Source organism: Centruroides sculpturatus, unplaced genomic scaffold (genome assembly GCF_000671375.1).
Source record: "Centruroides sculpturatus isolate CEXI.00-Female unplaced genomic scaffold, Cexi_2.0 scaffold109, whole genome shotgun sequence".
Lineage (NCBI taxonomy): Eukaryota > Metazoa > Arthropoda > Arachnida > Scorpiones > Buthidae > Centruroides > Centruroides sculpturatus.
The window spans coordinates 855446-881571 of record NW_019384440.1 but is presented as its reverse complement, the minus strand read 5'-3'; the positions used below and the strand labels follow the sequence as shown (position 1 = coordinate 881571).

The following is a 26126-nucleotide window of genomic DNA, read 5'->3' as shown; positions in this document are numbered from 1 at the left end:
CAACTTCACCTATATATATATATATATAATTTTTAAAATTTTTAAAAATAAAATCATTAACATATTTCTGAAGTTTGAATCTGTCTTTTTAGAAACCCTATTTATATTTCACAAAATTTTTTTTGAAAACTGATTATTATATAAATTAATGAAAAATAAACTTCATAAACTTTAATTACCTTACGAATATTGGAACCTCCCTTTCCAATAATAAACTTATGAAACTGTTTATAAATTGGAACTTCAACTTGATGATTGTTCATTACTAATTCTTTATTCATCTGAGACATATAATGATAGCATTGCTCTACATCTTGCTTAGCGCCACGAATAATAACTCTGTCATTAAAAATATAATTAAATGACTTTAATGAAAATTATAGCAGTGAAAATATTGAATAAATGTTAAACTTACATTCAAATTTTCTTCATTTCCTGTCTGAGTTATTTTCATGTTCTCAAGTTTACCTTCTAATGCCGATATAGATGATTGAGCTTTCAGATACACTTCTGTATAAACTTCCCATTGATTTAATATATCTGTTAGAGTAGACAGTTGTCCTTCTAACTGGCATAACACTTCTTGCCAAATTTTATTTATATTGGCAACTTGATTTGATATTACTGCTCTACTAGCTGGATTTGCTTTACGTTCAAGAGCACGACTCTTAGTATTCATATCATTAATAAGACTCTGATTTTTATGAACTTCATTGAAATGAGTGCTTACGTTCTGAATACTAACGCGTATTGCTGCAATTGTAGCTGGCCGTTCTTCGGGCATTTTCATATTTTTTAGGCATTTGTTAATTTTCTCTAGGATGTTATTATATTCTTGCCACGCGAGCTGCTCTTTTTCTAATTCAGCTCGTCTTTTGTCAGCGGCAGTTGTGGTTCTTTCCAATCTTCCCCGAAATGTATCTAATTCTTGAATGAGAAACGGAACCTGACCCTCTTGTAAACTGGGTCGAATTTTCTGAGCAAGTCCTTCTAATCTGCCAAGCTGATCTTCCCATTTATTAGTTTCAGAAAAGAATATCTGTCAAGAAATAAATTTTCGTTTACATTATGAAATTTGTAGATTTAAATCTTAATTAATTTATAGAAAAATATATCTTACTTTGTGATTTGATAATAATGTATTAATATTTTCATAATCTATTCCATCATCTGGTGCCACAATTAACTTTTCAGCTTTATCGAGCCACTGGATCAAACCTTCTTTTGCTTCATTGTACTTCCTTCTTGAAATGAGAGCTGTATCTAAATACTGATTTCTTTCCTGAAGTTCACGAGGTAACGTTGTTTGTAAAAGATTAAGTTCACTAAGATTTTCCTGAACCATTTCACTGATGTTTCCAGATACACGAGGAAGTTCTTTTCGTATGTTTTCGCTTAATGTTTTTGCAAGTTCGAGACGCTTTTGCATCTCAGCTGCAAGTGCCTATTTTAGAAAAAAAATTTTTTAATTAAAATCAAATAAAAATGACATAATTTAAATATTACGTTTTATTACAATCTGTTTTTCAACTAATATAATATTATCATTACCTCTACTGAAGTCCAATCCTAAATTGTTAGCATAAATAATTATAATGTTTAGCATTAATTATTTCTGTTTAAAATTTATTTACAAGTTTTTATAAAATTCTGAATATGAATTACACAATCTGTACTTAGATTATACAAGATTTAAATAAAATATTAATATCTGAGTAGGATTTATAATTAAAACATTTCATTCAGATAAATTAATTTTTCTAGAAAAATAAGTTTTTAAGTTTACTTAAGAATGACTATATCAGAGTTTGTTTTTAGGGCAAATTATGTATTTGTGCTATATTTTCATGCATTAATCTCAACTTATTTACATTTAAAAGACAATTTGAAAGAGATTTAAATTATGCAACGAAATGAGTTATATACATCAGTTTTAAACTGCAATTACAAATTCAAGCCTATGGAGCAATGGTTGCTGCCATAGATGCATGGTAGTACATGGTTTTTTTGTTCATCTAAAAAAAATACTTAAAAATAATTCCTTAATATTGTTTAATATAAATAAAATAATTTATGTCAATATTTTAATTCTTACCTGATGCTTTTTCATCTCATTGTCTACACTATCAACATTAAGAGAAAGCAGGGGTCGTGATTTCACAACTGCTTCGTCTCTTCTTAATTTTTCTAGAAGTTCTTCGAGATTATCTGCCAATTTCTTTTGTTCGGCCATCATTGTTTCATGCTCTGTTTTCAACTTTTGAACCATTTTACGTAGATTGTTTAATTTATCTTTAAGTGCCTGAAGGTCATTCATAATTTCATTTCGATCAGCAACTGTTCCTTCCTTTCCAATCTGTTCACCCTTATCCTGAGTTGCTGTTAATTTTGCATCACATTCAACTATTTTATCCATTAGATTTTGATATTTCTTAAATTTTTCACTGGTTGTTTTCTCTGTCTTTTCAATAATCGTAATTGTTTCCGTACACGATGTAATAATATTTGTTATTTCTTTAATACTAGCATAAAATTGTTCACGTTGAGTAATAGCATGTTTTGCTCTCTTGCGATGATCCTCGATGGCTTCAATAATTTTGTTGAATTGTGACAAGAGATTTTGGACTTGGTCAATATTATGAGCTTGTGGTTTCAATTGGTCTAATTTATTATGAATATCTTGAACACGTCCTAATAAATCCTGGAAAAAAAAAATTATACTTGCTTACACTTAGCTCAATTTATATCACAAAATATAAAAAAACAATTCAAATACTTCATTTAATTTAAATAAATTAGTTTCTGTGTGCTAGAAAACAACTTGTTTAAATAGATTATTATTAATTCCTTTAGTATTTTAAATAGTGTTTTATGGGCATTAACTTTAGCATTAATATTAATGATTTCGGAAATTAAATTATTTTTTTATTTATGAGTAATAAAAGAAAGTAAATCCTTTTATCTAAAATCTTTTAATCAATGAAAAATAAAAAATAAAAATATATTTTCAAAAACTATATTAATCTATTGTGAATTAAACACATTTAATTTAATTCATGTCAGGCTAAATTAAATAAAAATATATACACACAGAATGTTACAAATAAAGTGAACAAGATTCATAACTTAGGAATGACTAAAGGTGGGAGGATCAGACTAATCATAGATAAATGGAGTGCAAGGGAACTAGCTGCCTCAGTAGTCCCTTATTCAGCCTCTATTTCAAATGGCATTTTATATCATAATTACTAGAAAATTATGTTTTCTAAGCATAAAACATAATTAATCAATCAATATATATATATATATAAAGATAAGTGTACAATGTGTGTGCCGCTAAAACTCAAAAACGAGTCCTGGTATGATCAAGGGAGTTATATGGTGTGGTAGCCCTCTATCCCCCATCCATGAAGAAGGTTCCCGTTTTTACCTGAAGGGTGTGCTGTTGAAGATATAAGGGCTGGAAGTTTCGCTCTCTAGAAATTTCTAGAACAGTCCAGAAAATTTGAGAGTATTCAAGAACATTCCACAACATTCCAGAATGTTATGGGATGTTCTGGAACATTCGGGAACATCCAGAACATCCCAGATCATTGTGGAACATTCCAGAACACTCTCAAATGTTGTGGAATGTTCTGGAACATTGTGGACCATTCAAAGCCTTTTTTGTATGGGTGGGACTACCCATTGGTGGGGAGTATATAAAGCAAGATCCATCGTGGGTTCAAATGTCAGTTTCTTATCAGTGATGAAGGGAAGAACCAAAAAAGAAGTGAAAATTCCAAAGTAGTGCAGTGAGTGAATAAAAACAAGGAATGCCATTATACTGCCTTCAACTAAAAATTGGATCTCCCATCATACTATTCAGAAATCTGAACTCACCAAAACTATGTAATCGAACAAGGATGATCATCAAACAGCTAGAGAATAACATCATCGAAGCTGAACTTATGACTGGAAAGGACAAAGAACACACATTATTTATCCTCAGAATACCACTGATCTCTACTGAACTGCCATTCCAAGTCAAAAGACTGCAATTTCCAATCAAATTAGCCTATAGTTTTACAATTAACAAAGCGCAAGGACACACTTTAAAACATTGCGGCATCAACCTCAAAGACTCCTGCTTCTCTCACAGTAAACTATACATAGCTTGCTCTCGAGTAGGAAATTTGAAAAATTTGTACATATATACCCCGGATAACAAAATGAAAAATGTTGTTTTTAAACAAGTATTGTAAATAGTTAGAATGTGTTTTCAATAAAATTTTTTTACCTCTTATATTTTAAAGTTTATCCTTTTATTCCAACTACCACACAATCTCATATAAACTCCCTGAACGAAGCCGGGTACTTCAGCTAGTATTTTATATGTTTTTATAACTAATTCTTAGTAAATAAGACTTAATAAATTTTATACCTGACAATTTCTCAATAGCGCCTCTGCATCTTCAACCTTTATTCCAATTGGCCGATTTAATGCTTTCACTTCTGATCTCATTTCTTCTAATTGAATTGTGCTTTCCTTGATTTTTGCTATCTGTTCCTTTTGTCTATTCACAGCATCTTCTAATGCTAAAAGTCTTTCTCTTATGATGTCTTCCAATCTAAAAAAGTATTTATCGAAATCAATCAAATAATTTTTTACAAAGTAATTGGAAAAGTTTAACTGTATCATTACAAAGATTTTACCTGTGATGTCTTTCCTTGAGTTTTTGTACCTCATCTTCCATTAATAACTTTTCTGCTTCCTTCATCTTTTCGTAGAGACTGTTAGCAATATCTTGTAAATTATTTACATCACCTAGAAGATTTTTTGCTTCTTTATTTAAGTTTGCATAAGTATTTCTCTGTTCCTCAACAATTTCTAATACTGTTGTGGTCAGCAAATCTGAAGAAACTGTCTCTTCTGTCTGTTGTAGCCAATGACGTATTGAATTTAATTTTTCTTCATATTTTTGCTGCTTGGCCAAAATTGTTTTTAAGGCTTCAACTTTCTCTTCAAGTAGTTTTTTCACTTCATTTAATTTATCATTAATTTCTACAAAACATTATGAAACAAGTATTAACTTACTTCAGCTTAAAAGATTTTGTTAAATTATAACATTATTATAATTAAACACACTCAAAAAACTAAAAATCCAGCAATTGATTGTGTATGTTATATTCAAATTTAAAAACCTGAAGATGGTTGCTTTAAAATGACCAAAAACATTCATTTTTATTTAGAAAGTAAAAAGTTAAGGTTATAAACTGTTGGATTTTTGGTTTTTTTCTTAGGTTCTAAACTTTTCTCTAATAAGTTATTATTAAGTTTCTTAAGGTTATAAACTTTTCTCTAATAAGTTATTAGAAGACATCCAGTTAAAGGAGGTAGTAATTATTATAATTGATAATATAATGTCTGAACAAGTGTCTAAGAATTAACAATAATGAAAAAATGAGACTTCTCCCTCATCCCTACAGTAAATGACTGAAATTTTGCAAAAGTTATTAAAACTCAGTATAAAAATATGAAAATAAAAAACTTAACTTAAAAAAATAACCAAACTATTACTATGATTTTAATTTAAATGTTTGTCCTTATTACTTTATTACTCAGACAACACCAGGTATTGCTACTAGTAACCTTTGATAGACCTCTTTGGAACTCTACATAGTTTCACACTTAATTTCTATAGTGGAAAATAGATAGACGCACATTCAAAAGTATATTTTTACAAATACTAAACAAAATAATCAATTTTACCATTAAATATTCTATTCAATGCCTGTAACTGTTCTGATGAACAAAGTGGTTCAAGTTCATGTCCTTTTTTGATTACAATTGTGATAGTTGTTTCTTCATAAGTTTCTATTTCAGTTCTTTTTATCTAAAAAATAATTAATATACTTAATACTATAAAAATAAATTTGAAGCTTTTGAATAATGTAAATACAAGCACTAAGTCAGCTAAATATTATGAGTATTTTATAGTTAAATATGTTGAAGAAATTCTATTATTAATCAACTTATTAAATGTGTATTGTATATCTTATCAAAAGAAGTTGCATAGGATATATGAAGCATCCAACACAGCTTTTGTTGGGATATACAAATGCACATGTTACAAAATAAAACTCATATAAGTATGTGAGTTTTATAACTATTGATATAATTTTTAATGCCTAACCTTAATGATAATATAATTACAAACCTGACAATTTTCAATTGATTTTTCAATAACTTCCATTTTTCCAGGTGTGGGTTCTATTCGATTAACTTCTTGTTCTTTATCTTGAAGCCAACTCTTAACAGAAGATACATCTTTCTCAAATTCATAACTTTTCTCTAATAAGTTATTTAATCTATTAATTTCTACAGATACAGCTTTGCAGAGTTCATCAAATTTTGATTTTAATTTTTTAAATTGATCTTGTAGTTTCTCTGCTTCACTCGTTTCTAGATCAGGTAAAAGAGCTTCTACCCTTTTCTCAAATGAGTGAATAACTACTTCTTTATTTTCAACTTCTCGCTGAAGAGACTGCAAAATAAAATTAAAGTTAAATAATATATCGAGATTTTATGAAATATGCTTGTTAAAGAAATTAAAAATCATTGTAAATTTAATAAAAACATTAATCACTTTTCCTTAACTTAGAATTACGACATTTATGATTCTAATTTAATAATTCCAAGTAAAGAGTTAATAAAATAGCGCTATTTTAAAATGGTTATTAAAATGCCATAAATATTAAAGTGACAAATTCTATTTGATATAAGAAAATGAAATAATCAAACTGAAAAAATTAAATTTTATAATATGTTTTTAATAGTTTTAGATTATTTAAAATACAAGGTGATTCAGTCAGGACTAAACACTTATTAGATAAAATATTTCTGTATAAAATGAAAAGAGGAACATGAAGCATGGATGAAACAATTCTTTATTTCATGATAAAATTAGTCAACCAAGTTATATTTTACATTACACGTTATTCAAACGTGACTGTGCAATCATGAGATATTGAACAAAGTAATCATTCAGTCCCAAGTGAATCACCATGTATATTAATTTAAAAAATAATAATTCTTGTAAGTATACATATTTAGAATTAATGTGATAATTTAAATTAAATTTTAAAAAGAATAAAGATAAGTAATATTGTTGCAAATTAAGGACTGAAAGAAAAGAGACTAATAAAGATAGTTAATCAAGATTTTGTTATTAAGATAAATGACTATTGTTAAAATTCATATGTATAATTCATACTTCTTTCTGAATAAGATGCTAATAGAAATGTTTTCCATAAAGTAAGATATAAATTATACTTATTGAATTTGTAAGCTGAAACTAACATATAATGTAGAAAATTCACATCTTCCTCACACTTTCCTGTAGTAACTGTTTAATAAGCAAATGTTTTCAGCCATACTTAGGGATCTGTGTCAGGTTAAGCATATACAAAATCCAATGTCTATAACAAAAATGTTTTTTTATTTAACAGTTACTGCTGGAAAATGTGAAAGTATGAATTTTCTATAAATCATATTTTTATGATATTTAAAAAATAAGTAGATATAAGAAAATACCATCATTTCTAATAATTATATTATTGAATTTTGTAATTTTTTTCTTCTTATATTATGCTGTATTATGATTACAAAAAAATTATCATAATTTTCACAGTTGCTTTTTATATTATACAGTTTAAATAATGACTTAATTAATTGATTATCTATTACACTTAATATCTTTTATTCATAATGTATAAAAAAAGCAATTGATTGTAAAAAGAACACAATAAATAATCATATGATTTGACATCTTAATATAGTAGAGCATCAATTATCCGAATCAATTGGGAACTGGGGTTGTTCCGAAAATCAATTTTTCGGATAACTGATTATGGACGAAAAAATATATTAACCTAGCCCATGTTGAAATTCATTCAAATCTTGGCATGTTCTTAAGTACCCTCTCATGGTCATGCCAGTGCTGCCAGCTAAAACATGTACACCAACAAAAATAATATTGGAGTAGCCCAAGACATAGCCAAAGATTGCAGCGCCACAGCATTAGCAGAGATTTAAATTTTCCGACTGGAAAGTTTTCGGTTAATTGACGTTTCGGTTGATCGATATTCGGATAATCGATGCTCTACTGTATTCATGGGATTAATTTTCAAAAAATAAACAAACAATTATTTATTGTGCCATTGACATAATGCTGAGCTGGACTAATCATATTCTTAATTTATTCAATTTAAAATATATGTTCTCCATCTAAAATATGTAGTGTCTTGCCCCTATACATCATACTTTTCCTGATAACAACAGAGTCATGTCAGTCATCTGTGTAACTCCATTCAGGGAAAAATATAAATTGAATTCATGTGACTTCCAGTCTAGACTGGAAGTTTGTATATAGTTAATTGGGGCCTCCTGCCCCTAAGCTTTTCATATCTGGTCTTGACTTTCATCTATCTAGTGCCATTCCTGAGAATAAAGGAAGACAGAAAGACAACAGTGGAAATTTATAAGTCTACAATTTTTTCAAATTGAAGTCATATGATGAAGTTTAATATTTCCAACTATATCGTTTATATTCTAGTTTATATATAGAAAATGACAAAAACTACATGAAATAATCTAAAGTAAAAGAGACTGATATAATAAAGTACTTAAGAATAATCTGATACCCATGTCAGATTCAGTATGTCAGTACTTTGTTGTCTTAGGAGTAAAATGAGTTTCCATTATCAGTTATTAGTTCACTGGGATGGGATTTAAAATTGCAGAACTATAAATTCCCTCTGACATCTATCTGTCTACCCTTCCTTAATTTCAAGAATGGAGCTAGATAGATGAAAGTAAAGACCAAAAACAAAAAGTTTAGGAAACAGAGGTCTTGATTAACTATATATGAACCTACAGTTTGGACTGAAAGTCACATTATTTCAATTCAAAAATTTTTCTCCAGAACAGAGTTAGATAAATGACCAGCATGACTCTCTTGCTTACAGGAAAGGTATGATGTACAGGGATAAGAAACTGCTAAAATCAACAGCATTGTGCATCAAGATCTTAAAAATTTCAGCCTGACATTGTGACAATGTCACAATAAATAATTGCTAATCGTCACTGACTATTACACTGTCGATATCAGAACTATTTGATAATTCTGATATTGACAAGTATTATCTAAGCTATCTTTACTCTCATAGGAACCAATAAGTAACTGAACCAAATTTAGCTATTATGAATTTTGATTTTTAAAAATCCAGTACATTAATAAATGATATTTTAGAAATACCTTTGCTTCTTTCAAAGCATCTTCAATTCCTTTGCTATGAAAACCTGGATGAAGAGCACTTTGTATATCAACAAGTTTCTCTTCAATCCACTCGTATGTTGACATCATCTCCATACTAACACTATCATAATTTGTTTGAAGTAATTCAAGGCTTTGTTGTCTTCTTAAAACTCTCTTTCTTAAATCATCTAACTTTTTCTCTAATGATCTGCAAAGTATTCAAATTTAAAAACATTCTTATCATTTTTAAAATTAAAGGTTTAAAGGAAATAGAAAAAAATATAAAGTATTAATGATTATTAAAAGTAACATGAAAATTAAAACTGAAATATAAGTTTAAAAAACAGAAATTAAATATATTGTAATACCATGTATATACATTCAACATTAAAAACGAAAATACATAAATTTAAAAAAAAGATATTGTTATGAAAAGAAAACAACCAATTACTGGTTAATATTAATGAACCTTCTAACAAAGTAATCAATAAGAAACCAGCAAAAGAACCAGTCACTTAAAATGCAAACATTTTCGCCCATTTTTAAAAGGACATCATCAGGCTGGTGTTTCAACAACAGTCAACTATCCTCAATGGCAATGTAGAGATTAAAATCAATTCGAAAATCATGCAATTCCAAATTACAACACCAGTCTTATGATTTCCATTTTTAAAACAGGAGTTGAGAAAGGTTGAATTTACTTTTTAAGTAAATGGTGTTTTTGCTGGTTTCTTATTGGTTAACATTAGAAGATTCATTAATATTGTTAGGTATAATAATTTGGTCAAGCAATACATTCAAAAATAATATTAATACGCTTTAAATATAAAATTTAAGTTTTTCTTTGGTAAGAATGTAAATAATTAGCCCTTTTGATATAAAAGTCATAGGTTTTATTTTAATCAATACTTTGCATCTACCCTTAGTATTTACAATTAAAAAATGAGTAAATAACATTATAATATTTACTTTTACATAGTTTTAAATAAATAAAACAATTTAGAACTTCTATACTGAAAAAGGGCTTATTATTCATGCTCTCATTGTAATGGGATTGAAGTTTTGAATGGGATTGAAGTTTTGTTTTTATTTAATTTCTACAACAACACCTTATCTCACTGAGAATTATTTATTAACTTGAATACATTTTAAAATGTGTTTTAAACTGTTATATTCAAAAAGAACAGTTATCAATGCCCCATAGATTTTAAAAAACCCAATGATGGCCTGTAGAACAGGTTGAAAACATTTGTTAAAGTTAATAAATAATTCTCAGTGAGATAAGCTATTGTGGATATTAAGAAGCATCTAGCTAGGTATTAATTAATTAATTAAGTTTTTAATTAAGTTTCTCATCATTTATTTTAAATAAAACAAATATTAAGTTTTGACAAATGAAAATTTGTCNTTGTTTAAGGGTATTTGGGCAGTTTATTCTCTGTTATATTCTGTACAAGTAAATACTGTACAAGTACAGTACAGTATTTTCTGAGGAAATACTCGTACTTATTTTTTTTAACCCCATTCCCGATAACTCGGCATTTTCACAAACTCGGCCACCCTTCGGTCCACATTAGGTCGAGTTTTCGAGGTTCTACTGTAATAAAATCAGTTTGTAAATGTTGTCTCCAAAAAGTTTATTTCTTTATGTTCATATAAGTGAGATTTCCTGAAACAAATTCTTCTAATGCTACAATTCTACAGTACAGTAAAACCAGCAAAAACCAGAACTTGATGGGACCATTCTGTTTTTCTGTGCTTTGCAGGTTTTCCACTATTGAGTCTTACGATTTTTTCCATTCCGTCCGCATCTTACAGGTTCCGGCTTTTGTAGGTTTTGCTGTACTATTGTTACGTGTAGATTCTTATTAAATTGTAACATAAGGAAAGGTGCATTGTATCACTGTACCAGTATGACTATAATGATGCAAGGAATTTTCTTCCTAAGACTATTTCTAATTGTTAAAATTTATAAAATTGTCAACAAAACCCAAATTTTATGCATTTCTTCTTATAATTAATCTACTTCAAATCATTATTTTACAACGTTATGAAAAATACAGATCAAGTATTTTAATGCACAAGTACTAATAAAAATGAAAATTTATACATTTTTACAATTTCTTACATTTTTAATGTAAGAAAATAACTTAAATTTTGAATGTATAGATCAGGGGTGGGAAAGCAAAAGTTCAGTGGGAGCCGAAATGTAGGTTTTGCAAAATGCATGGGAGCCGCAGTTCTGTACCACGATTTTATTATATAATATAAATATAATGTAAAACAAATATTGAATTTTTTTAATATACATATTTTCACAAAATTGTGGAAATAAAATTGTAAAAAAATTAATAAAAAGCAGAAATTAACACTTTCAGCAAGAGTTGCACATAACACAAAAAGAGCCACATTTGCCCATGTCTGATATAGATCATTTATACATTAAAAATTTCAAGGATAATTTGTTTATTTTCTTGTTGAACTGTGTATATCAATTACACATATTAAATGTACAATCATTTATAAAATTCTCAATTTTGTGTGTTCTATCAACATCATTACAACATTGTAATAATATTAGAACATATACAAGAAAAATCAATCTTTGATATTTTTTAAGTTAGCAAGTTAGTTTTCTTAAGTTTTCATTTTTTTATTTAGCTTTCTTGCCACCATCAACAACTCAGTTTTCCAATTTTAACTGTAATTTCATTTACGAATATAATTTCTATAGTTCAATATCCGACTTTATTTTGCAGTTAAAACTCCTTGCAAGTTTTACCACACAATGCGGCTCTGGATATAAAATTGGTACCCCAGGGCTTAAAATCAACATTCATACTTTATGAAACATAGGACACATATAAAGATTCATCTTCTCTTCATATAAATAGCTTTATTGATTTCAGATTTATAGTTTTTTTTTAATTGCAATTTTTTTTTCTTTTTAGAATAATTAACAAAACTAGATTTGAATATTTTTGGTTGAGAAGCAGTTTAATGATTTTATATATCAGAGATTCCAAAACAACTTTGGATTAGTGGGATGCTTTAAACAGTATAAACTAAATTAGATTAGCAAATCATTATTCCTGGTAATTTAGAAATAAAAACAATTAATTTGCAAATAAATTAATTTTTTCTGTTCAAAAAAAAATTTGTTGAAAATCAAATGTATTTTGAAGGTGGAAATGCTTAAAAATGCCAGAAGCAAAGCAGATAACATTTGATTAGACTATAAGAATGTCTTCCAATAGGTTAAACATTATTAAAACTGGAAGTTTCTATTTGCCTTGTATTTAAACTATAGCATTAAATATAATTTTAATATTTTCTTTTTCAACCATGTCAACCATCATGTTTCTAGTGATGGATTATATCAGGCTATATTACTACTACTATTATTAATTAAATGCTAAATAATTTGGCAATAGAGGCAGGCATTAGGTGCCATCTCTTGATAAATTTAATAATCATAATTAAATTATTAATTTAATAATTACTTAGCATTTAATTAAAAATAGTAGTAGTAATATAGCCCAATATAATATGGCAATCATTTGGCTTTAATATATAACTATTGTGTTTAGATGTTTATATTTCTAGTGACTATTGAATCCCTATATTTTAGAAAAATCCTCAAAAAGATATCATTTTTGAGAAAGTTTTCATAACAAACATTTTTATTTGTGTCTTTGAGATATTTTATAACTTCCAAAGGTGTTTTTTAATATTATTTTAACTCTAAATAATTGAAATATATATATTGTAACAGTTTATTGAATTTACATTTAAAAATATAATTAAATGACTTTAATGAAAATTATAGCAGTGAAAATATTGAATAAATGTTAAACTTACATTCAAATTTTCTTCATTTCCTGTCTGAGTTATTTTCATGTTCTCAAGTTTACCTTCTAATGCCGATATAGATGATTGAGCTTTCAGATACACTTCTGTATAAACTTCCCATTGATTTAATATATCTGTTAGAGTAGACAGTTGTCCTTCTAACTGGCATAACACTTCTTGCCAAATTTTATTTATATTGGCAACTTGATTTGATATTACTGCTCTACTAGCTGGATTTGCTTTACGTTCAAGAGCACGACTCTTAGTATTCATATCATTAATAAGACTCTGATTTTTATGAACTTCATTGAAATGAGTGCTTACGTTCTGAATACTAACGCGTATTGCTGCAATTGTAGCTGGCCGTTCTTCGGGCATTTTCATATTTTTTAGGCATTTGTTAATTTTCTCTAGGATGTTATTATATTCTTGCCACGCGAGCTGCTCTTTTTCTAATTCAGCTCGTCTTTTGTCAGCGGCAGTTGTGGTTCTTTCCAATCTTCCCCGAAATGTATCTAATTCTTGAATGAGAAACGGAACCTGACCCTCTTGTAAACTGGGTCGAATTTTCTGAGCAAGTCCTTCTAATCTGCCAAGCTGATCTTCCCATTTATTAGTTTCAGAAAAGAATATCTGTCAAGAAATAAATTTTCGTTTACATTATGAAATTTGTAGATTTAAATCTTAATTAATTTATAGAAAAATATATCTTACTTTGTGATTTGATAATAATGTATTAATATTTTCATAATCTATTCCATCATCTGGTGCCACAATTAACTTTTCAGCTTTATCGAGCCACTGGATCAAACCTTCTTTTGCTTCATTGTACTTCCTTCTTGAAATGAGAGCTGTATCTAAATACTGATTTCTTTCCTGAAGTTCACGAGGTAACGTTGTTTGTAAAAGATTAAGTTCACTAAGATTTTCCTGAACCATTTCACTGATGTTTCCAGATACACGAGGAAGTTCTTTTCGTATGTTTTCGCTTAATGTTTTTGCAAGTTCGAGACGCTTTTGCATCTCAGCTGCAAGTGCCTATTTTAGAAAAAAAATTTTTTAATTAAAATCAAATAAAAATGACATAATTTAAATATTACGTTTTATTACAATCTGTTTTTCAACTAATATAATATTATCATTACCTCTACTGAAGTCCAATCCTAAATTGTTAGCATAAATAATTATAATGTTTAGCATTAATTATTTCTGTTTAAAATTTATTTACAAGTTTTTATAAAATTCTGAATATGAATTACACAATCTGTACTTAGATTATACAAGATTTAAATAAAATATTAATATCTGAGTAGGATTTATAATTAAAACATTTCATTCAGATAAATTAATTTTTCTAGAAAAATAAGTTTTTAAGTTTACTTAAGAATGACTATATCAGAGTTTGTTTTTAGGGCAAATTATGTATTTGTGCTATATTTTCATGCATTAATCTCAACTTATTTACATTTAAAAGACAATTTGAAAGAGATTTAAATTATGCAACGAAATGAGTTATATACATCAGTTTTAAACTGCAATTACAAATTCAAGCCTATGGAGCAATGGTTGCTGCCATAGATGCATGGTAGTACATGGTTTTTTTGTTCATCTAAAAAAAATACTTAAAAATAATTCCTTAATATTGTTTAATATAAATAAAATAATTTATGTCAATATTTTAATTCTTACCTGATGCTTTTTCATCTCATTGTCTACACTATCAACATTAAGAGAAAGCAGGGGTCGTGATTTCACAACTGCTTCGTCTCTTCTTAATTTTTCTAGAAGTTCTTCGAGATTATCTGCCAATTTCTTTTGTTCGGCCATCATTGTTTCATGCTCTGTTTTCAACTTTTGAACCATTTTACGTAGATTGTTTAATTTATCTTTAAGTGCCTGAAGGTCATTCATAATTTCATTTCGATCAGCAACTGTTCCTTCCTTTCCAATCTGTTCACCCTTATCCTGAGTTGCTGTTAATTTTGCATCACATTCAACTATTTTATCCATTAGATTTTGATATTTCTTAAATTTTTCACTGGTTGTTTTCTCTGTCTTTTCAATAATCGTAATTGTTTCCGTACACGATGTAATAATATTTGTTATTTCTTTAATACTAGCATAAAATTGTTCACGTTGAGTAATAGCATGTTTTGCTCTCTTGCGATGATCCTCGATGGCTTCAATAATTTTGTTGAATTGTGACAAGAGATTTTGGACTTGGTCAATATTATGAGCTTGTGGTTTCAATTGGTCTAATTTATTATGAATATCTTGAACACGTCCTAATAAATCCTGGAAAAAAAAAATTATACTTGCTTACACTTAGCTCAATTTATATCACAAAATATAAAAAAACAATTCAAATACTTCATTTAATTTAAATAAATTAGTTTCTGTGTGCTAGAAAACAACTTGTTTAAATAGATTATTATTAATTCCTTTAGTATTTTAAATAGTGTTTTATGGGCATTAACTTTAGCATTAATATTAATGATTTCGGAAATTAAATTATTTTTTTATTTATGAGTAATAAAAGAAAGTAAATCCTTTTATCTAAAATCTTTTAATCAATGAAAAATAAAAAATAAAAATATATTTTCAAAAACTATATTAATCTATTGTGAATTAAACACATTTAATTTAATTCATGTCAGGCTAAATTAAATAAAAATATATACACACAGAATGTTACAAATAAAGTGAACAAGATTCATAACTTAGGAATGACTAAAGGTGGGAGGATCAGACTAATCATAGATAAATGGAGTGCAAGGGAACTAGCTGCCTCAGTAGTCCCTTATTCAGCCTCTATTTCAAATGGCATTTTATATCATAATTACTAGAAAATTATGTTTTCTAAGCATAAAACATAATTAATCAATCAATATATATATATATATAAAGATAAGTGTACAATGTGTGTGCCGCTAAAACTCAAAAACGAGTCCTGGTATGATCAAGGGAGTTATATGGTGTGGTAGCCCTCTATCCCCCATCCATGAAGAAGGTTCCCGTTTTTACCTGAAGGGTGTGCTGTTGAAGATATAAGGGCTGGAAGTTTCGCTCTCTAGAAATTTCTAGAACAGTCCAGAAAATTTGAGAGTATTCAAGAACATTCCACAACATTCCAGAATGTTATGGGATGTTCTGGAACATTCGGGAACATCCAGAACATCCCAGATCATTGTGGAACATTCCAGAACACTCTCAAATGTTGTGGAATGTTCTGGAACATTGTGGACCATTCAAAGCCTTTTTTGTATGGGTGGGACTACCCATTGGTGGGGAGTATATAAAGCAAGATCCATCGTGGGTTCAAATGTCAGTTTCTTATCAGTGATGAAGGGAAGAACCAAAAAAGAAGTGAAAATTCCAAAGTAGTGCAGTGAGTGAATAAAAACAAGGAATGCCATTATACTGCCTTCAACTAAAAATTGGATCTCCCATCATACTATTCAGAAATCTGAACTCACCAAAACTATGTAATCGAACAAGGATGATCATCAAACAGCTAGAGAATAACATCATCGAAGCTGAACTTATGACTGGAAAGGACAAAGAACACACATTATTTATCCTCAGAATACCACTGATCTCTACTGAACTGCCATTCCAAGTCAAAAGACTGCAATTTCCAATCAAATTAGCCTATAGTTTTACAATTAACAAAGCGCAAGGACACACTTTAAAACATTGCGGCATCAACCTCAAAGACTCCTGCTTCTCTCACAGTAAACTATACATAGCTTGCTCTCGAGTAGGAAATTTGAAAAATTTGTACATATATACCCCGGATAACAAAATGAAAAATGTTGTTTTTAAACAAGTATTGTAAATAGTTAGAATGTGTTTTCAATAAAATTTTTTTACCTCTTATATTTTAAAGTTTATCCTTTTATTCCAACTACCACACAATCTCATATAAACTCCCTGAACGAAGCCGGGTACTTCAGCTAGTATTTTATATGTTTTTATAACTAATTCTTAGTAAATAAGACTTAATAAATTTTATACCTGACAATTTCTCAATAGCGCCTCTGCATCTTCAACCTTTATTCCAATTGGCCGATTTAATGCTTTCACTTCTGATCTCATTTCTTCTAATTGAATTGTGCTTTCCTTGATTTTTGCTATCTGTTCCTTTTGTCTATTCACAGCATCTTCTAATGCTAAAAGTCTTTCTCTTATGATGTCTTCCAATCTAAAAAAGTATTTATCGAAATCAATCAAATAATTTTTTACAAAGTAATTGGAAAAGTTTAACTGTATCATTACAAAGATTTTACCTGTGATGTCTTTCCTTGAGTTTTTGTACCTCATCTTCCATTAATAACTTTTCTGCTTCCTTCATCTTTTCGTAGAGACTGTTAGCAATATCTTGTAAATTATTTACATCACCTAGAAGATTTTTTGCTTCTTTATTTAAGTTTGCATAAGTATTTCTCTGTTCCTCAACAATTTCTAATACTGTTGTGGTCAGCAAATCTGAAGAAACTGTCTCTTCTGTCTGTTGTAGCCAATGACGTATTGAATTTAATTTTTCTTCATATTTTTGCTGCTTGGCCAAAATTGTTTTTAAGGCTTCAACTTTCTCTTCAAGTAGTTTTTTCACTTCATTTAATTTATCATTAATTTCTACAAAACATTATGAAACAAGTATTAACTTACTTCAGCTTAAAAGATTTTGTTAAATTATAACATTATTATAATTAAACACACTCAAAAAACTAAAAATCCAGCAATTGATTGTGTATGTTATATTCAAATTTAAAAACCTGAAGATGGTTGCTTTAAAATGACCAAAAACATTCATTTTTATTTAGAAAGTAAAAAGTTAAGGTTATAAACTGTTGGATTTTTGGTTTTTTTCTTAGGTTCTAAACTTTTCTCTAATAAGTTATTATTAAGTTTCTTAAGGTTATAAACTTTTCTCTAATAAGTTATTAGAAGACATCCAGTTAAAGGAGGTAGTAATTATTATAATTGATAATATAATGTCTGAACAAGTGTCTAAGAATTAACAATAATGAAAAAATGAGACTTCTCCCTCATCCCTACAGTAAATGACTGAAATTTTGCAAAAGTTATTAAAACTCAGTATAAAAATATGAAAATAAAAAACTTAACTTAAAAAAATAACCAAACTATTACTATGATTTTAATTTAAATGTTTGTCCTTATTACTTTATTACTCAGACAACACCAGGTATTGCTACTAGTAACCTTTGATAGACCTCTTTGGAACTCTACATAGTTTCACACTTAATTTCTATAGTGGAAAATAGATAGACGCACATTCAAAAGTATATTTTTACAAATACTAAACAAAATAATCAATTTTACCATTAAATATTCTATTCAATGCCTGTAACTGTTCTGATGAACAAAGTGGTTCAAGTTCATGTCCTTTTTTGATTACAATTGTGATAGTTGTTTCTTCATAAGTTTCTATTTCAGTTCTTTTTATCTAAAAAATAATTAATATACTTAATACTATAAAAATAAATTTGAAGCTTTTGAATAATGTAAATACAAGCACTAAGTCAGCTAAATATTATGAGTATTTTATAGTTAAATATGTTGAAGAAATTCTATTATTAATCAACTTATTAAATGTGTATTGTATATCTTATCAAAAGAAGTTGCATAGGATATATGAAGCATCCAACACAGCTTTTGTTGGGATATACAAATGCACATGTTACAAAATAAAACTCATATAAGTATGTGAGTTTTATAACTATTGATATAATTTTTAATGCCTAACCTTAATGATAATATAATTACAAACCTGACAATTTTCAATTGATTTTTCAATAACTTCCATTTTTCCAGGTGTGGGTTCTATTCGATTAACTTCTTGTTCTTTATCTTGAAGCCAACTCTTAACAGAAGATACATCTTTCTCAAATTCATAACTTTTCTCTAATAAGTTATTTAATCTATTAATTTCTACAGATACAGCTTTGCAGAGTTCATCAAATTTTGATTTTAATTTTTTAAATTGATCTTGTAGTTTCTCTGCTTCACTCGTTTCTAGATCAGGTAAAAGAGCTTCTACCCTTTTCTCAAATGAGTGAATAACTACTTCTTTATTTTCAACTTCTCGCTGAAGAGACTGCAAAATAAAATTAAAGTTAAATAATATATCGAGATTTTATGAAATATGCTTGTTAAAGAAATTAAAAATCATTGTAAATTTAATAAAAACATTAATCACTTTTCCTTAACTTAGAATTACGACATTTATGATTCTAATTTAATAATTCCAAGTAAAGAGTTAATAAAATAGCGCTATTTTAAAATGGTTATTAAAATGCCATAAATATTAAAGTGACAAATTCTATTTGATATAAGAAAATGAAATAATCAAACTGAAAAAATTAAATTTTATAATATGTTTTTAATAGTTTTAGATTATTTAAAATACAAGGTGATTCAGTCAGGACTAAACACTTATTAGATAAAATATTTCTGTATAAAATGAAAAGAGGAACATGAAGCATGGATGAAACAATTCTTTATTTCATGATAAAATTAGTCAACCAAGTTATATTTTACATTACACGTTATTCAAACGTGACTGTGCAATCATGAGATATTGAACAAAGTAATCATTCAGTCCCAAGTGAATCACCATGTATATTAATTTAAAAAATAATAATTCTTGTAAGTATACATATTTAGAATTAATGTGATAATTTAAATTAAATTTTAAAAAGAATAAAGATAAGTAATATTGTTGCAAATTAAGGACTGAAAGAAAAGAGACTAATAAAGATAGTTAATCAAGATTTTGTTATTAAGATAAATGACTATTGTTAAAATTCATATGTATAATTCATACTTCTTTCTGAATAAGATGCTAATAGAAATGTTTTCCATAAAGTAAGATATAAATTATACTTATTGAATTTGTAAGCTGAAACTAACATATAATGTAGAAAATTCACATCTTCCTCACACTTTCCTGTAGTAACTGTTTAATAAGCAAATGTTTTCAGCCATACTTAGGGATCTGTGTCAGGTTAAGCATATACAAAATCCAATGTCTATAACAAAAATGTTTTTTTATTTAACAGTTACTGCTGGAAAATGTGAAAGTATGAATTTTCTATAAATCATATTTTTATGATATTTAAAAAATAAGTAGATATAAGAAAATACCATCATTTCTAATAATTATATTATTGAATTTTGTAATTTTTTTCTTCTTATATTATGCTGTATTATGATTACAAAAAAATTATCATAATTTTCACAGTTGCTTTTTATATTATACAGTTTAAATAATGACTTAATTAATTGATTATCTATTACACTTAATATCTTTTATTCATAATGTATAAAAAAAGCAATTGATTGTAAAAAGAACACAATAAATAATCATATGATTTGACATCTTAATATAGTAGAGCATCAATTATCCGAATCAATTGGGAACTGGGGTTGTTCCGAAAATCAATTTTTCGGATAACTGATTATGGACGAAAAAATATATTAACCTAGCCCATGTTGAAATTCATTCAAATCTTGGCATGTTCTTAAGTACCCTCTCATGGTCATGCCAGTGCTGCCAGCTAAAACATGTACACCAACAAAAATAATATTGGAGTAGCCCAAGACATAGCCAAAGATTGCAGCGCCACAGCATTAGCAGAGATTTAAATTTTCCGACTGGAAAGTTTTCGGTTAATTGACGTTTCGGTTGATCGATATTCGGATAATCGATGCTCTACTGTATTCATGGGATTAATTTTCAAAAAATAAACAAACAATTATTTATTGTGCCATTGACATAATGCTGAGCTGGACTAATCATATTCTTAATTTATTCAATTTAAAATATATGTTCTCCATCTAAAATATGTAGTGTCTTGCCCCTATACATCATACTTTTCCTGATAACAACAGAGTCATGTCAGTCATCTGTGTAACTCCATTCAGGGAAAAATATAAATTGAATTCATGTGACTTCCAGTCTAGACTGGAAGTTTGTATATAGTTAATTGGGGCCTCCTGCCCCTAAGCTTTTCATATCTGGTCTTGACTTTCATCTATCTAGTGCCATTCCTGAGAATAAAGGAAGACAGAAAGACAACAGTGGAAATTTATAAGTCTACAATTTTTTCAAATTGAAGTCATATGATGAAGTTTAATATTTCCAACTATATCGTTTATATTCTAGTTTATATATAGAAAATGACAAAAACTACATGAAATAATCTAAAGTAAAAGAGACTGATATAATAAAGTACTTAAGAATAATCTGATACCCATGTCAGATTCAGTATGTCAGTACTTTGTTGTCTTAGGAGTAAAATGAGTTTCCATTATCAGTTATTAGTTCACTGGGATGGGATTTAAAATTGCAGAACTATAAATTCCCTCTGACATCTATCTGTCTACCCTTCCTTAATTTCAAGAATGGAGCTAGATAGATGAAAGTAAAGACCAAAAACAAAAAGTTTAGGAAACAGAGGTCTTGATTAACTATATATGAACCTACAGTTTGGACTGAAAGTCACATTATTTCAATTCAAAAATTTTTCTCCAGAACAGAGTTAGATAAATGACCAGCATGACTCTCTTGCTTACAGGAAAGGTATGATGTACAGGGATAAGAAACTGCTAAAATCAACAGCATTGTGCATCAAGATCTTAAAAATTTCAGCCTGACATTGTGACAATGTCACAATAAATAATTGCTAATCGTCACTGACTATTACACTGTCGATATCAGAACTATTTGATAATTCTGATATTGACAAGTATTATCTAAGCTATCTTTACTCTCATAGGAACCAATAAGTAACTGAACCAAATTTAGCTATTATGAATTTTGATTTTTAAAAATCCAGTACATTAATAAATGATATTTTAGAAATACCTTTGCTTCTTTCAAAGCATCTTCAATTCCTTTGCTATGAAAACCTGGATGAAGAGCACTTTGTATATCAACAAGTTTCTCTTCAATCCACTCGTATGTTGACATCATCTCCATACTAACACTATCATAATTTGTTTGAAGTAATTCAAGGCTTTGTTGTCTTCTTAAAACTCTCTTTCTTAAATCATCTAACTTTTTCTCTAATGATCTGCAAAGTATTCAAATTTAAAAACATTCTTATCATTTTTAAAATTAAAGGTTTAAAGGAAATAGAAAAAAATATAAAGTATTAATGATTATTAAAAGTAACATGAAAATTAAAACTGAAATATAAGTTTAAAAAACAGAAATTAAATATATTGTAATACCATGTATATACATTCAACATTAAAAACGAAAATACATAAATTTAAAAAAAAGATATTGTTATGAAAAGAAAACAACCAATTACTGGTTAATATTAATGAACCTTCTAACAAAGTAATCAATAAGAAACCAGCAAAAGAACCAGTCACTTAAAATGCAAACATTTTCGCCCATTTTTAAAAGGACATCATCAGGCTGGTGTTTCAACAACAGTCAACTATCCTCAATGGCAATGTAGAGATTAAAATCAATTCGAAAATCATGCAATTCCAAATTACAACACCAGTCTTATGATTTCCATTTTTAAAACAGGAGTTGAGAAAGGTTGAATTTACTTTTTAAGTAAATGGTGTTTTTGCTGGTTTCTTATTGGTTAACATTAGAAGATTCATTAATATTGTTAGGTATAATAATTTGGTCAAGCAATACATTCAAAAATAATATTAATACGCTTTAAATATAAAATTTAAGTTTTTCTTTGGTAAGAATGTAAATAATTAGCCCTTTTGATATAAAAGTCATAGGTTTTATTTTAATCAATACTTTGCATCTACCCTTAGTATTTACAATTAAAAAATGAGTAAATAACATTATAATATTTACTTTTACATAGTTTTAAATAAATAAAACAATTTAGAACTTCTATACTGAAAAAGGGCTTATTATTCATGCTCTCATTGTAATGGGATTGAAGTTTTGAATGGGATTGAAGTTTTGTTTTTATTTAATTTCTACAACAACACCTTATCTCACTGAGAATTATTTATTAACTTGAATACATTTTAAAATGTGTTTTAAACTGTTATATTCAAAAAGAACAGTTATCAATGCCCCATAGATTTTAAAAAACCCAATGATGGCCTGTAGAACAGGTTGAAAACATTTGTTAAAGTTAATAAATAATTCTCAGTGAGATAAGCTATTGTGGATATTAAGAAGCATCTAGCTAGGTATTAATTAATTAATTAAGTTTTTAATTAAGTTTCTCATCATTTATTTTAAATAAAACAAATATTAAGTTTTGACAAATGAAAATTTGTCATAATTTAATATTTTTCTTTGCATTAAATTATAAAATGCTTACACTTTAAAATATTTAACTTTCATTAAGATAATTTATTTATTCATAATTTTACAGTTTAATTTGAATAACATGTTCATTTACCTGATTCTGTCCCATTGTTTTTGATGGTGATCATCAGATAAAAATTTAGAAACTTCTTCAATTTTATTTTTCAATTTTGCTAATTTTCCATTTATCTTTTCTGTATCTTCCAGGAAATTCTATAATAAAAATTATAAAACATATTTTATGCATATGTTACAAAATACATTTTATTATTTCAATTCTGTTAAATATTTGTTACATTTCATGTTTGAATTCTGTCCCATAATAGTTGTCATATTTTTAAATTTATGAGTCCATTTTTTATCACTTCTATCAAATAGCTGAGGGGAGATTTCATCCCAACATATCATAGGGATCATATCAACAATGTAATGGACCTGAAGCAGAGCAATTAAACTACTCAAAAACATTTGTCTATTTTATTTAGTAGCTGGAAATAAAGAAAAGGTTAATTTGTGGACATAGTGAATGTTTCCAATTGGAATTCTTTATTGGGTTGCAATTTTCAAGAATTGTAGACCTATAAATTTCCAATGGCATCTGTCTATCTTTTTTAACCTCCTCATCTACTTAACTCCATTCTGGAGGAGTTAGGTAGATGAAAGTTGAGACCAGATATAGAAATCTCAGGCCAATTAACTATATACAAACAATTGTCCTAACCAGAAGTCTCGTTACTTCAATTCAAAAATTTTATCTTGGATAGAGTTAAATAGATGACTGGCATGACCCCATTGTTAACAGTAAAAGTATGATTTATAGGGGTGAGACACTAATAAAATTGAAAGCATTGCGACAATAAACTGCAGCCCAACATTGTCGGTATACTAAACATCCCAAAGCCCGATACATAGATACTCAATCAAACAACTGCCTTAAACAATCGGGCTATAAATCCGCTATTATTAATGATTAGAAACTAAGTAATTACCATGAGTAACCATGTAATGTTATATCTAAATTTAAATACGTCTGGAAGTGAAGGCTTGCTCAGAGTCAGGATGGTGTACTGGTAAACGCACTGCACAGTAAGCAGAGATTGCAAGTTCAAGCCCCACTCTAGGCTGATTCTTTTCTTCCAGATGGTTCTAAATTATTTAATAAATTATTAAAATTATAATTATTAATTTAGATAAGAGATAACACCTAATGTTTACCTCTAGTACCAAATTACTTCGTTTCTAATCATTAATAATAGTGGATTTATAGCCCAACTGTTTAAAGTGATCATTTGGTTGAGTGACAATATCACAATAAATAACTGCTCATGTGCAAGTTGTAAATATGGTGATGCCAGCCAGCAAATACAGAAAGAAGGTATTAGCTCTAACCAAAATGAAGGTTACATTGACCTTTTTATTACAATGCAAATTAAATAATATGTTCCCAATGACTATTTTCCAGATCAGCTTATTGACAAGATGTGAATCCTTGAGACATAAATTACATATTCTATGTTTAAGAAAAGCAATTATGAATACCAGATGCCTAATGTACATTAAGCTACAAAAACTTATTCAATTTGTAAGTAAGATTTGATGATGAAAATCTGGAAGGTTAAAGAAAATGAATAGCCAAATGATTAACTTAAAAAGGATTGTCTCAGCATCTTTGCACATTAAATGTTAAAAAATTGAAATGGATTTTCAGCAAACAATTGGAGTGACAAAAATTTGTTGTTATGATCATTTCAATATGCTGGAATGAAATCTTCCTTTCTAGCTATTCATAATTTATGATAAATAAAATGAAAACTTAAAAAAAATGAGTAATTTTTATTTATTCATGATAAAATAAATATTTATTTTCAACAATAATGAAATAATTTATACAATATTTAATCATTCTTTGGGCTTTTAATACAGACTTAGGACTACATTTAATGTTTCTCGGGAGGTGATTTTCCTGTTTAAATTTTTCTTCATTCATGTGTTTAATTTTATAAAAATTATTTCCACCTGACATTATCACATTTTTCATACTGGTTATGTAAAATTTCAGCCATTGTTATTTTTTCTTGCACTAGTATAGAATAGCAATGGTGCATTTTTGAAAATATCAAATTTCACTTATTTTAACTTAATTTACTTTAGACACAAATTATAATTAAATGCATTTGATAACTTAGTTCTATTTGTTAGTATGAAGTTTCTATAACAGGAATAAACATGTAATTTGAATAAATGCTGTCAATATTCAAAAGAAAAAATAGTAAATGTGACAATTATTTTGGAACAGAGGAAAGGAAATATAATAATATATACAGTAGAGCAGCGCTGTCCAACTGGCGGCCCGCGGGCCGTATACGGCCCGCCAAACAATTTTTACGGCCCGCGAGTACATTTTACTATGAATAAATTTGTTACTAAATTATTATTATTAATATTAAAATTATTTTACTACCGTGTTTTCCCGAAAATAAGACAATGTCTTATATTAATTTTTGCTCTGAAAAATGCGCTAGGTCTTATTTTCAGGGAATGTCTTATTTTTTCCAGGAAGAAGAATTCACATTTATTATTGAACAAAAAAATTCCCAAGTCGAACTTAGACGAGAGTGACGTATATCCGGTGTGTCGAACTGTCG

General features: G+C 27.9%; 1 protein-coding gene across 1 annotated transcript in view; it reads right to left on the bottom strand.

The window, feature by feature from the left end:
* LOC111620118 (nesprin-1-like) overlaps nucleotides 1-26126 on the bottom strand; it is a 307506-nt gene that overhangs the window by 57614 nt on the left and 223766 nt on the right. The window contains exons 95-112 of the mRNA XM_023361978.1: nucleotides 23576-23694; nucleotides 22045-22252; nucleotides 18946-19272; nucleotides 18498-18621; nucleotides 17441-17789; nucleotides 17169-17355; nucleotides 14841-15446; nucleotides 13866-14189; nucleotides 13116-13784; nucleotides 12332-12348; nucleotides 9300-9507; nucleotides 6201-6527; nucleotides 5753-5876; nucleotides 4696-5044; nucleotides 4424-4610; nucleotides 2096-2701; nucleotides 1121-1444; nucleotides 416-1039 (exon numbers count right to left, since the gene is read on the bottom strand). Coding sequence (XP_023217746.1) covers nucleotides 416-1039; nucleotides 1121-1444; nucleotides 2096-2701; nucleotides 4424-4610; nucleotides 4696-5044; nucleotides 5753-5876; nucleotides 6201-6527; nucleotides 9300-9507; nucleotides 12332-12348; nucleotides 13116-13784; nucleotides 13866-14189; nucleotides 14841-15446; nucleotides 17169-17355; nucleotides 17441-17789; nucleotides 18498-18621; nucleotides 18946-19272; nucleotides 22045-22252; nucleotides 23576-23694 — 5679 coding nt within the window. The remainder of the gene's footprint in view (nucleotides 1-415; nucleotides 1040-1120; nucleotides 1445-2095; nucleotides 2702-4423; nucleotides 4611-4695; nucleotides 5045-5752; nucleotides 5877-6200; nucleotides 6528-9299; nucleotides 9508-12331; nucleotides 12349-13115; nucleotides 13785-13865; nucleotides 14190-14840; nucleotides 15447-17168; nucleotides 17356-17440; nucleotides 17790-18497; nucleotides 18622-18945; nucleotides 19273-22044; nucleotides 22253-23575; nucleotides 23695-26126) is intronic.